General features: G+C 37.5%; 2 protein-coding genes across 2 annotated transcripts in view; one reads left to right on the top strand and one right to left on the bottom strand.

The window, feature by feature from the left end:
- si:dkey-20d21.12 (uncharacterized protein LOC556245 homolog) overlaps positions 1-15088 on the bottom strand; it is a 231458-nt gene that overhangs the window by 156583 nt on the left and 59787 nt on the right. The gene's annotated exons all lie outside the window — the stretch shown is intronic.
- prkar2aa (protein kinase, cAMP-dependent, regulatory, type II, alpha A) overlaps positions 6433-15088 on the top strand; it is a 43613-nt gene continuing 34957 nt past the window's right edge. Inside the window, exon 1 of the mRNA XM_022666126.2 lies at positions 6433-8698. Within this exon, the coding sequence (XP_022521847.2) occupies positions 8452-8698 (247 nt within the window). The 5' untranslated portion in view covers positions 6433-8451. The remainder of the gene's footprint in view (positions 8699-15088) is intronic.

Below are 15088 nucleotides of genomic sequence, written 5' to 3' on the forward strand. Positions count from 1 at the left end.
CCACAGCGTCTATGCTTATATACAGTCATTGGTCTATAACTATTCTAAATTTTATCTAGAATCATACATCAAAGCCAGGAACCACTGAAGATCCGTAATTTTTGAGAGTGTCGTCTCCTCAGTGAATATTCTGCGTACAGTCAGTGGTTGAGGTAATGAGGGATATAACTGTACACTGCTGTGTCAAATTCCATTAATCCCTATAAAACACTGTATAACAGAATTATTCCTTTCTAGACTTTTTATAAGCTCTTATGCTGTGTTTAATGTTTTGGCCACTTCCTATCTGATGAGGGTTTCTGTCATTTCTGCATTCTGGTTCAACATAATGTGATAATGAGATAAATTTTATTTGTTTATAGGATCTGACGTCACTACATCACTGTAAAACCCATCAAATACAACTGTGACCTGCTGCCAGCAGGGGGCGAGCTTACGATAAACATAAATTAATAACATCACGATACACAATGCGATATAATTTATCACAATTTGAATAAAATCTGTAAATCTGTTATTTATCACAATGCAATATAACGTGATATCACAATTTGATTAAATACTTTATTTATCTCAATATGATAAAATTATAAAAAAGATCAAATATTTATCGCAATTCGCTAAAATGTAATATTTATCACTATACGATTAAATATGTTATTTATCACAATATGATAAAATACGTTCTCTATCACAAATTGCATAATCTATCAAAATACAATAAAATGTTATCTATCACAATGCGAATAAAATCTGTTATTTATCAAAATACGACAAATTACATTATCTATCACAGTATGATAAAATGCACTATTTATCTTAATATGATAAAATGTGCTATTTATCATAATATAAATACGATAAATTATCGCTATATTGCCCACCCCCAGCTGGCAGAAGCTCCTCTGATTGGTCGATTTGAATCCAGACTCCGTGTTGCAGTAAAAGGCGGAGTCTGAGAGAACAGATGCAGAAACATTAGGACTGTTTGTATATGCATGTATAAAGTTTTTAAATTCCTACTAATATACTGTAATATAATACTGAGAAATCTGTTGTGATTGATCTGTTTGATTTTGACTTCCTATGGCCAGTTGATTAATAAATGAAGACTGTTACAACATTACAGCGTCCTGCTCCTTCTTCCTGCGGCATTACAGTCATTTATTAATAGAGTAGTAATAATATTTTATTTATATAATTTTTATATACAGCTCTAGAAAAGTGTTTAGGAAAAGGTTTATGTTTGAGTAAAATGAACATTGTTGTTTTATTCTATAAACTACAGACAACATTTCTCCCAAATTCCAAATAAAAATATTCTCATTTAGAGCATTTATTTACAGAAAATAAATGCAAAGAAAACAAGTTCATATTCATAAAGTTTTAAGAGTTCAGAAATAATCAATATTTGGTGGAATAATCCTGGTTTTTAATCACAGTTTTTTTTTCATGCATCTTGGCATCATGTTCTCCTCCACCAGTCTTACACACTGCTTTTGGATAACTTTATGCTTTATGCTTCAGTTTGGTGGTTTGATGGTTTGTGATCATCCATCTTCCTCTTGATTATATTCCAGAGGTTTACAATTTGGTAAAATCAAAGAAACTCATCATTTTTAAGTGAAATTTTATTTTTTTCCAGAGCTGTATATAGTAATAATATTTGTATTTTATCCTGTGATAAAATCTCTATCTTATAATAATCACTTACTATTATAATTCTGATCTTTACTGAAGAATCTTTATTTTATTTTAATTCGGTGTAAATGTGTCTCAGTGTGGTTCAGTGTGAACAGTGTGGGGATATCTGCAGTTCTGTAGAATGGCCAGTAGGCGGCGCCCTTAAACCACATTATACCGGTTTGGCTGATCCTTGTCCGCGCGCCCTGCCCGCAGGTACAGGGGGGCTAAAGTAAGTAATAACAGTTATTAATGTCTGTGTTTATTTAATATGTATTTATTTATATAATCTACTGAATGTAAATTATCTCTATTCTGATTGGATGTACAGCTGTGGATCTTCATTCAAAAAATAATCCAGCCTGAAAAACATTTCTACTAAATTTCTTTAGGCTGAATAGAATGATATATGCAAATCCATATCCATAAATATACATATATATTTATTTGATATTTGACATATATCATATATTTGATTTATAAAAATCAAACTAGGAAACAGAAAAATAAAGACTATGGATTCAAATAAACATAATTACAGTATTAATAATTTTATAAATTAATATCCTTATATTAATATAATTATTAAAGTCCTTTATTTGAAATAAAAAGTGAGGGAAATTCAGTTATTGTTTTATGATATGTGGGTTTTTTATTGTTCAGGTACGTTTTCCTGTAATAATAATCTCTCCTGTTCCTCTCGGTACAGAACCGCTCCAGATTCTGACTGATGATCCGCCTCAGATCACTCCAGATCCACCTGACCTTCAGACTCCGGTACAGATTCACCATCCCTCCAGCCCATCCAATCACGGAGGAGTAGAGTAGAGTAGAGTATAATAGGGAGGAGTAGAGTACAATAGAGCACAATAGGGAAGAGTACATTTCAGTAGAATACAGTAGAGTAATGTAGAATATAGCAGAGTAGAGTACAGTAGAGTAAAATAGGGAAGAGTAGAATACAGTAGAATACAGTAGAGTAAAATAGGGAAGAGTAGAGTACAGTAGAATACAGTAGAATACAGTACAGTAGAATACAGTAGAGTAAAATAGGGAAGAGTAGAGTACAGTAGAATACAGTAGAATACAGTACAGTAGAATACAGTAGAGTAAAATAGGGAAGAGTAGAGTACAGTAGAATACAGTAGAATACAGTACAGTAGAATACAGTAGAGTAAAATAGGGAAGAGTAGAGTACAGTAGAATACAGTACAGTAGAGTACAGTAGAGTAAAATAGGGAAGAGTAGAGTACAGTAGAATACAGTAGAATACAGTACAGTAGAATACAGTAGAGTAAAATAGGGAAGAGTAGAGTACAGTAGAATACAGTACAGTAGAGTACAGTTGAGTAAAATAGGGAAGAGTAGAGTACAGTAGAATACAGTAGAGTAAAAAAGGAAAGAGTAGAATACAGTAGAGTAAAATAGGGAAGAGTAGAATACAGTAGAGTAAAATAGGGAAGAGTAGAATACAGTAGAATACAGTAGAGTAGAATAGGAAAGAGTAGAGTACAGTAGAGTAAAATAGGGAAGAGTAGAGGGAAGAGTAGAATACAGTAGAGTAAAAAAGGAAAGAGTAGAATACAGTAGAGTAAAATAGGGAAGAGTAGAGTACAGTAGAATACAGTAGAGTAGAATAGGAAAGAGTAGAGTACAGTAAAGTAATGTAGAGTAGAGCGGAGTAGAATACAATAGAACAGAATAGGGAAGAGTAGAGTACAGTACAGTAGAATACAGTAAAGTATTGTAGAGTAGAGTACAGTAGAATACAGTAAAGTATTGTACAGTAGAGTAATGTAGAGCAGACTAGAATACAGTAGAGTAGAATAGGGAAGAGTAGAGTACAGTAGAGTAGAGGTGAGTAGATTACAGAATATGCTGGAAAAGAATGAAGTAGAATTAAGTACAATAGAAGAAAATAGAACAGAATAGAATACAATAAATAGTAATATTTTGAAATTTAACTTAATGGATCAGAATAGAATAGAATAGCAGTGCAGAAATGCAGTGCAGTGTCTGTGCTGGGTCTGCAGGGGGCGCTGCTGCAGCAGGTGAATGTGTGATCTGGGGATTTGCTGCAGGTTCTGGGTGGATAAGCCTCACCTGTGCCCTGCAGGTAAAGAGCTGAGATTAGAGACACTGCTCTATATTTACAGCAGAGCAGCAACACGACACAGAGAAATCCAACCCCTGCAGAGCACAGCATTACGCACAGAGACCACACAGAGACTCGTACAGGTTTACACTGTCCTCCACCCTGACCACAGCTACACACATATATACATAAATATATAACCTATATTAATTATATACAGAGAAATCCTACCCCTGCAGAGCACAGCTTTACGCACAGAGACGACACAGGGACTCGGACAGGTTTACACTGTCCTACACCCTGACAACAGCTACACGCATATATACATATATATATATATAACCTATATTAATTATATACAGAGAAATCCTACCCCTGCAGAGCACAGCTTTACGCACAGGCACAACACAGAGACTCGTACAGGTTTACACTATCCTCTACCCTGACCACAGCTACACACACATATACATATATATATATAACCTATATAACCTATATTAATTATATACAGAGAAATCCTACCCCTGCAGAGCACAGCTTTACGCACAGGCACCACACAGAGACTCGTACAGGTTTACAGGGATACCGAGCACTGAAACTCTATCCTGCACCCTAACCACAGTTACACTTATATAAATAACATATATATAATATACATACATATATACATACGTACCCTGCACGCTAAAACTAATCACAGTTACAGACACATATATATATACATATATATGAATACATATGTCTTTGACTGCTTTTTAATGCAACGAATACAACAGAATAAAATAAATATAATAAAGTACTATAAAATGTAATGGAAATATTGAGATTATTTTTTAACAATATTGCTCAGCCCTAGAATAAATAATAGCATAGTATTAAATAAAATAGAATAGAATAGAATAGAATAGAATAGAATAGAATAAAAGAAAATGCAATAGAGTAAAGTCAAGTTGATTACATTAGAACATAGTACAAATAGAAGAGAATAGAATAAGATAAAAAAAAGCGAGGAATTAAATAGAATAGAGAATAGAATGGAATGCAATATATTAGATTAGATTACAATAGAAGATAATGCAATGCAATGGCATAAAATAGAGTAGAACTGAATAGAATTAATCAGAACAAGAGAAAAGATAAATATTATGTAGTTATTTTATTATATATCCCCTTCAGGTTTTATTTATTTATTTATAGCTTCATGTTCTGGAGATATCTTATCTCCTCGCTGTTCCTGCACTCTGCTTGATTGATGCAGAACATGAACTGAGATTAGTGCGTGCTGTTTACCTGCTGCTGTCCTGGTTCTCCAGGTGAGCAGTAGTTACCTGCCCTGCTGCACAGGTGTGGTTTTCAGCACGCGCTGGCTGGAATGCAGCGCTGACGTTGTTTCAGCCTGTTGGGTCACACGGTGCAGCGCGAGCTGTCACTTTATCACCCGCCTCTAAATTCCACACGGACACGCCCCGCCCTCGGGTTGCTGCGCTGTGATTGGTTAGTCCGGCTGCCAATCAAAGCCTCCTTGCCGTTGAAGCCACGCCCCCATTGCGCTGCATAACATAACAGGAGTAACATAAATAAATAGGCATTCGTTTACCATTTTAGTATAGTGTTTTCCTGAGGAAAAAACGCATTTTTTGTACCTTTCCATAACTTATATTTTTACTTACTTACTTATTTATCTTTAATATATTTACTATAATGTTACATGGCATATCAACATCCAATACAATGAGTCGTAAAAAGACATACAAAGTGCAAATACATTAATAAAAATATGTATATGTGCAAGAATATGGAAAGAAGTATATTTTGCTTTTTATATTCTCACTATATCCTTATATTATTTTTGTTATTTTTGATTAATCGTGAAGAAGATCTCCTTCCCTGCATGTTTTGGGAGCTTCCTCGCCCTAAAACACCTAATTCAAATTATTATCAGCCTGTTATCAAAAGTCAAGCTTTAAAGCTTCCAAAAAAATATTTTTCACTATTATCTTGTGTCTCTTGTCACAAGTATACTTTGTTATACTTTATATTTAGTGTCTCTCGTTCTTTTATTATTCATAATTTTATCTTGCTGTACTTGCTGTAACTTTGGGAAGGAGGGTAACGTAATTTCAAATCCTCTGTATGTCCTGTACATATGCAGTGCTGACAATAAAACTACTTGACTTGGCTTAATGCAAACTACTAAAAAAAATAGGAATCGACTAGAATATTATAGTATATAAATGCACAACATTTCTCCCAAATTCCAAATAAACATATTGTTATTTAGAGCAAGAAAACAAGTTCATATTCATAAAGTTTTAAGAGTTCAGAAATCAATATTTGGTGGAATAACCCTGGTTTTAATCACAGTTTTCAGGCATCTTGACATCATGTTCTCCTCCACCAGTCTTACACACTGCTTTTGTGTTTGATGGCTTGTGATCATCCATCTTCCTCTTGATTATATTCAATTTTAAGTGCCAATATTTTGTTATTTCAGAATGATGGGTCATACTGTGGGTGAACCTACATCTAAATTCCTCACGGACACGCCCCCTCTCGGCTTACCGTGCTATGATTGGTCTGTTGGGCTGTCAATCAACAAACAAAGGCGCTTGCGTTGACGCTACTGTTGAGGCCACGCCCCCAAAGCGCGGCTCGCTGGCTGGCTCGCTCGTGGAGTGGAAGGAGAGAGCGCGCCTCGACGAGAGGCAGAAACCGGGGGGATACGATTAAAAAATCGTAGAAATAATCGATTTCGGGGGGATTTGATTATTCGTAGGGATTTGTTCCAGTTGGACGGGAGCTCTGAGGAGAGGAGAAGGAGGATTGACACAGAGGGGAAAGTTTTTTCGCTGTTTTTCGGGTTTTTTTGGGGGGGCTCACCGGGCCATCAGTGCTGGGCTGGTGCTGGGGCTGGTAGTTGGTTGGTTGGCTGGTTTGCTGTGGGCGACCTGTTGTGTGCAGCTAGTTAGCTAACTAGCTTAGCTGTGGGTTATTTTTGTCTGTGTGTTGGTTTGTTTTAATGTTTAATGCTGGAGAACTGGCCTTCTACTGAGGACAAGCGAGCTTAATCTCACCACCCTGCTGTCCCCACCCCTCCCCACTTATCTCTCTCTCTCTCTCTCTCTCTACCTCTCTCTCTTTCTAGCTATCTTTCTCTCACCCTCTCTCTCTTTCTAGCTATCTCTCTAACAGCAGCTAGCTTAGCCTGGTCATTTATCTATCTATCTATCTGTCTGTCTATCAAAATAACAAGCAGAATAATAGCATAGGTTAGCTATACAGCTAACTAATAAGCTCTGGTGGCTTCTTGAGTAAGGCAGTAATCAGCAGGCAGGCAGAGAGACAGTCTTAGCTTGCTAGCAAAGCCTAGCTTAGCTAAGCTAACTTAATACAACACCGCTAACTACCTCCCTCTCTGTCTCTCTAACCTTCTTAGCTTTCTATGCTGAGCTTTTAGCTATCTCTTCTCACGTCAAAGACAGGGTAGCCTCTTCTTTTCCAGTTTATACCTGGCGTTAGCTACCTGGACGGACGTCAAACGAGCAGAAAGCTAACTTAGCTACAGGACTGAACACCCGTCAGAAGATCTGCACAACCTCCTGGATTTAGGAGTTAGCCAACTAGCTAAGCTAACTAGGCTAAACTCAGTCAGATTGATTAGCTATCTATCTATATATCTTTCTATCTATCTTTCTGTTCATCAACAGCTTAGCTAGTTTGGCTAGTTAACTTCTGTCTTCACCCCAAATTAAATCAGTCTACAGCGAATTATTTTTATATCTAGCTAAATTAGTGAGCTAGTTAGCCAGCTAACTGCTATAACTGCTAGGTACCTAGGTTAGTTGGTACTGGAAATTAACGCGAGCTAGTTTAGCTAACGCTAACTAAGCTAAGCTAATTAGCGCTAACCCTACAGCTAGTCTCCTCTCCTGCTAGCTGCTTCTTCTTCTTATTTTTCTCTTCCTCAGATCTATCTTTCTATTCCTCCTTAAATTCTTTTTACCTCCTAAACGAAAGAGTCTACAGATAGTTGATTTATCGATTAGCTCGCTGTTGAATTTAGTTGGTACTGATCTTTTTTTATCAGCATTATTAACGTTAGCTAAATACATTACCTATCTGTCCAGCTAGCTAAGCTAACTAGCTCGGAAATATCTAGGAAGGAGAAAGCAAGGCTGGGCAATTTGTTAAGCGATATTTTTAAGTTTTTGTCTGCTTTATTTCTTTGGGACAGGTTTACAAAACATTAGCCAGAGGTTGTCAAACTTTTTTGAGGCACAAAAAAGCTTAACTTCAGATTGCTAAGCAAGTTCAAACTACTAACGTTAAACTAGGACGTTGTTTCTCCTTGAAAGTGTGTTTTTGTGAGTTTTTGAGCTTTTTTGTACTAACTACTTCTTGGCACTTTCTGCTGCCCACTTGTTTAATAACAAGTTATTAAAGTTATACACACTGGTGGGCAGATTTTGTCAATTTCTGACATTAAAGGTTTTACAGTACTCGTCCAAGGCCCGTCCACTAGCTGGTAAATAACTGACTCTAGCTAGGTTAATTACATGGACTGATAAAAGAGAAGTTTATTATTTATATTTTTGTACGATCCGCTCCAGAAATTCTCTATATAAATATATTCTAAGTTAGTTAGGTATCAGGATACTAAGCACCGCACAGCCATGAGTATTGAGATCCCGGTGGGTCTGACCGAGCTGCTGCAGGGCTACACCGTGGAGGTGCTCCGCCAGCGGCCGCCGGATCTGGTGGAGTTCGCCGTGCAGTATTTCACCCGCCTGCGGGACACCAGGAGCCAGGACGGGTCCGGAGCCGCAGCTAAAGGCAAGGGGGTGATGTTCGATGGAGAGCCGATGCAGACGGAGTCTAACGGGGATGAAGACGACGAGGACGACGATTCTGACTTCGAGCGTAAGTAACTCACCTAATGAAATACGATGTGAAATACAGCGCTTTTAACCGATGCTCCCAACAGGTTTACAACTGGGGTTGGATATATATGGCCCTAAAATAATGATACTAGTCAAGAATCAAGAGGCTTTTATTGTCATTACATTTGAGTACAGGTACACAGTGTAGTGAAATTTCGTTCCTCCGGAACCATGGTGCAACATGGAACAACAAGCAATAGACAACATAAAGTGCAGGAGTGACGACAACAGTGCAACATAAAACTAGAACACTAAATAACAAAAAATACAGGACGAGACAATTTAAAAGACTGGACATTATTAGACATTATAAAGACAATATTACTACTAATAATGCACTTCTCCAAATATCTCCATATATCCAAGATTAAAGTAAAATAAATGATACTGGACAGATATAATCTGTCTCTAGTAGATATATAATTGGAAATGAGAACAGTGTAAAATGTTCTTTTGCTAAAAACTGTAATTATAACGATAATTTTAACGTGGTGGTGCCTGGACAACTACCTGATGGGTAGAATACTTTTGCACGTCAAACTTTTCAGATTTTTGTTTGATTAAAATTTCGGAAACATTGTATGATTTTCATTCCAATTTACAATTATGTGCTACTTTGTGTTGGTCTATCACTTAAAATCTCAGTAAAATAAAATACATTTAAATAAGTGTAAGGTGACAAAATGTGAAAGTTCAAGGGGTATGAGTACTTTTGCAAGCCACTGTACATTCTTGGTTACATCTTTTGCACCCTTTTGAATCTGTGTACCACCTAGCAACACACTAACAACCACTTTATTTATCATGTAACAACAAGTCAACATCAACACAGGACGTTACAGTAATAACGTATCAACAACTTAGCAACCAACATGGATACCTCAGCAACCACTTAAAGAAAATAAGTAGAAGATATCATTCCATTTGATGTCTACTGTAATTCTAATTGTTAGTCTTATTTGAGAGGTGGGTCAAAGTAGTGTTAGGAGTCTTGCCCAAGGACTCTTATTGGTTTAGCACAGCATCCAGTCACCCAGAGAGGGAATTGAACCCCAGTCTCCCACATGATGTGGCAGCACACTGGCTGGTGGATTTATAGATATTTATAGATATTAATAGTAAATTTCAGAGATATATAAGTTGAGTTAATGTTGTCATACACACACACTCGCACACACGCTTTGTCTGATTATTCTTATAGAGTATTATTGGTATTAGTGTAAACATTAGACAGATTTATATACGGTATTATCCCTGTATTGGTGCATTTTCACAATGTTTTATCGTAAGTTTTGCACTCCACACTTCCGATCACACAGCTGATAGATGCAAAGCTGATAAACTGTCAGTGATTCGTTTGGGGATCGATAAAGCTATATCTATCCATCTAAAGATCAAACGGATGGTACAGAGCCTTGCTGCACTACCTTGCTGGTTGCTGTGCTGCACGGTTGCCGTGGGCAACCCCCGGAATGATTGACAGCAGAGATAAGGGGTGCAGCCCCGCCCCTCCCCTCTCTCTGATGTAAATCTACCCACTGCTAGAGATGCATGCTGTCCGTCCACTTCAGCACCTTATCCAGCTAATAACCCTCGCGCTCTCGCGTGCTGCTGACGCGAGTGTATTGTGAGCTCTGCTGTGAAGTCTGGGGTCTGCGCGAGCTCGTTGTGCGTGCTGGTGGATCAGGGCTGGTTGTGAGAGCGTGCGCTGTGTGAATGAATGGGCGCGAGCTGCTCATTGAGAATGCTAACTGGATTTTTTTTTTACAATGAAGAGATGATGCGTGAGGCCTGCATCAAAGGCTCCCTTATTCTCTTTCATGTTGGTGGGCTCCCAGGTTGTGTGTGTGTGTTGCTCACATTAAAACCAATAGCGTTCAGATCTGACTGTGCACTGCAGGGAATACAAACCAGCACATTATGCTCTAAGGCTGCTTTCACACCTAGTAGAAACAAACCTGAAGTTGTTCCGAATCATTTAAAGGAGAAATCCAGTGTGAAATGGACTTTATGTGAATAAAACATGATAAGTACAAACCTTTGTCAAATAGCTCACCTCCATTCTTCTACAGCATTCCCAAATACAGAGCTTTTAGCCAATGCTGCCAACCGGCCACAATGCTAGTGATAGGGGCATACTCATGCAAACAAATGACTATTTTACACCATAAACAAACTCAAAGTAGCTCCACACTTCACTGGTAGAATTCTGAGGACACTGACATTTAAAACCAGGCACTGAGAGCTTTAAGAGGGCACAGCTAGTTTATTAAAAACACATTATAAACACAGTACCTTTTTAGATAGTTTATTAAAAACACTTATACAGCTTATACCCAGAGTACACACCTAGACTAAATGCACAGAATTATTCAATGTAACATGCGTTATGAAAACTCCCCAAAACACACATCATTCAGATTAGACAGTTCATTATAGAGGCATGAATGACTGTACTGCACAACAGAGTACCTGCTTGTAGACGCCGGAGTGCCCGCTTGTAGACGCCGGAGTGCCCGCTTGTAGACGCCGGAGTGCCCGCTTGTAGACGCCGGAGTGCCCGCTTGTAGACGCCGGAGTGCCCGCTTGTAGACGCCGTAGTGCCCGCTTGTAGACGCCGTAGTGCCCGCTTGTAGACGCCGTAGTGCCCGCTTGTAGACGCCGTAGTGCCCGCTTGTAGACGCCGGAGTGCCCGCGTGTAGACGCCGGAGTGCCCGCGTGTAGACGCCGGAGTGCCCGCGTGTAGACGCCGGAGTGCCCGCGTGTAGACGCCGGAGTGCCCGCTTGTAGACGCCGGAGTGCCCGCGTGTAGACGCCGGAGTGCCCGCGTGTAGACGCCGGAGTGCCCGCGTGTAGACGCCGGAGTGCCCGCGTGTAGACGCCGGAGTACTGGAGTACTTTGGTCTGGACGTTCAAGTGTATAAACTCCCTAAAACAGTGTTCAGATCAGGTAGTGCATTATAGAGGAGTAAACGACTGTACCTGCCTGTATCCAGAGTACCTGCTGGCCAGATGGTGCATTATTTGGATGTGATTGGTCAGTAAAAGTCAGTACAGAGCTGTGGAGGTGTATGATGAACGCTGCAGGTCCTGTAGCAGGTTAAGTTGTGTTGCTGTAAGGCTATAGGAGTTTTCAGGACTGGTCCTGCATGTGTTTCTGTTCCAGTACCTCTCTGGTTCTCAGAAGGCACTGTGTGTTTAATTAGCTGATTAGCTGGATCAGGTGTGCTGGGAAGCAGAGGAAACACAAGGGCTGCGTCCCAACGGGGCCGGACGAGATGACTTAAAAACTCGTATCTCCATACAGTACCAGCACCAGCCTTCTCGTTCAGTGTTTTTCTTTATTGCTTTATTTAATTTAGTTTTTTACATTGTAGATTAATTTTAAAAACACTTAGTAATTCCGTTTGTGTTTAATATTAGTCTACAATGTAGAAAATAAATTAAGAAACATGTGTCCAAACTTTTGACTGGTACTGTATATTACCAAACATCAAAATATCGCAGTGTATATATATTTTTAATAAAATGACAGTGAATCTATGTCAGTAAGTACTTCACTGCATGGGTATAAAGCTGTTTGAGAGTGCAATAGTCATCATGCTGCTTATTTTAATTACGATTTTTCTACGATATAATTGTCACTGTAATATCACAATACTACATTATGGTACTCTTGGTTGAAAATAATAATAATGCATGTATGTAGTAATAATAATGTAACAAAATAAACAGTTTACCATAAAAATAGTGCAAAGTAACAAAAACCTACATATATAAATATAAGGTTTGATAGAAATATGAATGGGATGCAATATTTTTACTGTATCACCCGTCTCTAGTACTACTATCACATTTTCAAAAACATACCTTATTACATTAGCTGTTATGATTATTATTGGCTTATAACAGTGGCTTTGTGCTGCCATAGAGAAGCTTTTTTCCCATCTCAGGAGCTGAAAAACAGGTTAAGTTAATTTTTTTTTATCTACTTCCATAAATTAAGTGGAACAAAAGCTTTCATCATCACTTATCACGCTCACTATCAGTTTTATCAGTTTACTACCTCTTTACAAACGGTCTGTTTTCCAGCTGAAAGGTTTGAGAGCTGTACAGGACTAGGATAGTAACTTTATCTGAGATAACTCGGGCTTGATATTTGTACACTAAAAGCGAACGTCTTTCTAGTTTTTCATATAAATCTGAATCTATGTACAGATGCACAGAGCTGCGTTTCAAATTAAAAGAACTTAAAAATTATGAGGTTTTTATTTTTATTTTACCAAATTAAAAACCTCTGGAATATAATCAAGAGGAAGATGGATGATCACAAACCATCAAACCACCAAACTGAACTGTTGAATTTTTGCACCAGGAGTAAAGCAGCATAAAGTTATCCAAAAGCAGTGTGTAAGACTGGTGGAGGAGAACATGATGCCTAGATGCATGAAAAAAAAACTGTGATTAAAAACCAGGATTATTCCACCAAATATTGATTTCTGAACTCTTAAAACTTTATGAATATGAACTTGTTTTCTTTGTATTATTTGAGGTCTGAAAGCTCTGCATCTTTTTTGTTATTTCAGTCATTTCTCATTTTCTGTAAATAAATGCTCTAAATGAGAATATTTTTATTAGTAATTTGGGAGAAATGTTGTCTGTAGTTTATAGAATGTTCATTTTACTCAAACATAAACCTATAAATAGCAAAATCAGAGAAGATCGCCCAGCTCTAGTTCTACTACTTTTTGGAAAATACCTTATTACATCAATAAAATGGAGCTGCCATGATTACAGGGAATGAACCTTGGCTAATAAACGGTGGCTTTGTGTTGCCATAGAGACCTGAGGACCTGGTTGCACGGCATACTTGCCATAAGTATGTGTGATGTACAGGGTGCAAGGCGACTATTGTCCTCTGATGCTTTTAAACTGAGCGTAGTAATTTTTCCCCGCGGTGACCATAAAATAGAAGAAAATCACAGGATAAAAGTACATTTTTTCACGTTTAGGTATATTGAGGAAATTTTCGGAACTAGATTCACAGATTTGTACATTAAAATAAACGTTTTCTTGTTATTTTGCCACGTAATTTCACGCAGAGCGCTAACTCGACCCTTAAACCAGTGCATTTCTATTGACCCCGTTATCATACGGTCATAAAGTAAAGGCCATGACGACAGCATTAAGATAAAAGCAGCGACAGAACAAGAGAGGGATTGTTGTCACACGAGAGTAAATCTCTTAATCGTATTTCATCAGCTTGTGTAATATTCTAATATGTGCATGTACCTGAATGGATTAAGCGTCTGCTCATTTTTCTAGACTGCTTTCCTCTTAATACACTGCCTCTGCTGCTGCTGCTGCTGCTGTTTTGTTGAAATCTCATTTGCCCTTTGCACACTGAATTTAGAGAAATAATAATAATAAAAAAGCAGCTTTTTCAACAGATTTTGCGAAAGTCAGTTGTCCATTTATATATTAGGTCATTTTTAGGTAAAAAAAATAAAAATAGACGAAACATCCACCCTAAAATATGATTTATTTATATTTTTTCCCATATCCCAGGAGCCGACAAACGGCAGGTTTAAGTTCATTTTTTTTAAATATACTTTCATAAATTAAATTAGGAAAAGCATACATTTTTCACACTTACTCTCAGTTTACTCACTTTACTACCTCTTCACAAACTGGCTAGGATAAAAAAAAATTTCTAAGCTACTTTAGCTTAAGCATTTGTGTGTCTTTGTCTTTCTGTGCACCGATGCACTGAGCTGCAGCTGGATTTCAAATTAAAAGCCCTCTGCAGAGTTCTGCAAGTGTGACTTAAAAAAAAAATATATATATATAATAACAATAATAATAATAATAATAAAAATAAACATAAAATGTGATCATTTATTTATGTTTTATAAAATATATAGCCTGTAGTGATTTTTTTTTTCCTTATTGTAAGTGGTTGGATTTCAATTTGTATTCTTTATGTATTTAGATGTTTAAAACTAGAAGTTTATTGCTGTTATATGTAATCTAATTGCAATATTATGTTATTATTATATTAAAGGAATAAAATGGTCTAAAATTATTTATTATTATTATTATTTGCACAATATATCGTCCATGTTAAGCCATACCGTGATAAAACGAGTGTGTGAGAGTCTCTGAGTCTTCAAATCTTAATCAGTTCATAGTTGTCAGTCTGACGGTCATAGGTCGCCTGTTGCTTGGTGGTTGACGCGGTGTTCAGGGAGGGACGTGTGCAGTTTTAGAGGTTGTATTCATTACGTTTCAGGAGATAAAGATGGTTCGACTGTGTGTAAAACCATTTCTCTCCTCCACGCTTCCTTAAAGTGTCTCTGGAGGCTGTAAT

Source organism: Astyanax mexicanus, chromosome 12 (genome assembly GCF_023375975.1).
Source record: "Astyanax mexicanus isolate ESR-SI-001 chromosome 12, AstMex3_surface, whole genome shotgun sequence".
NCBI classification, from domain to species: Eukaryota; Metazoa; Chordata; class Actinopteri; order Characiformes; family Acestrorhamphidae; genus Astyanax; species Astyanax mexicanus.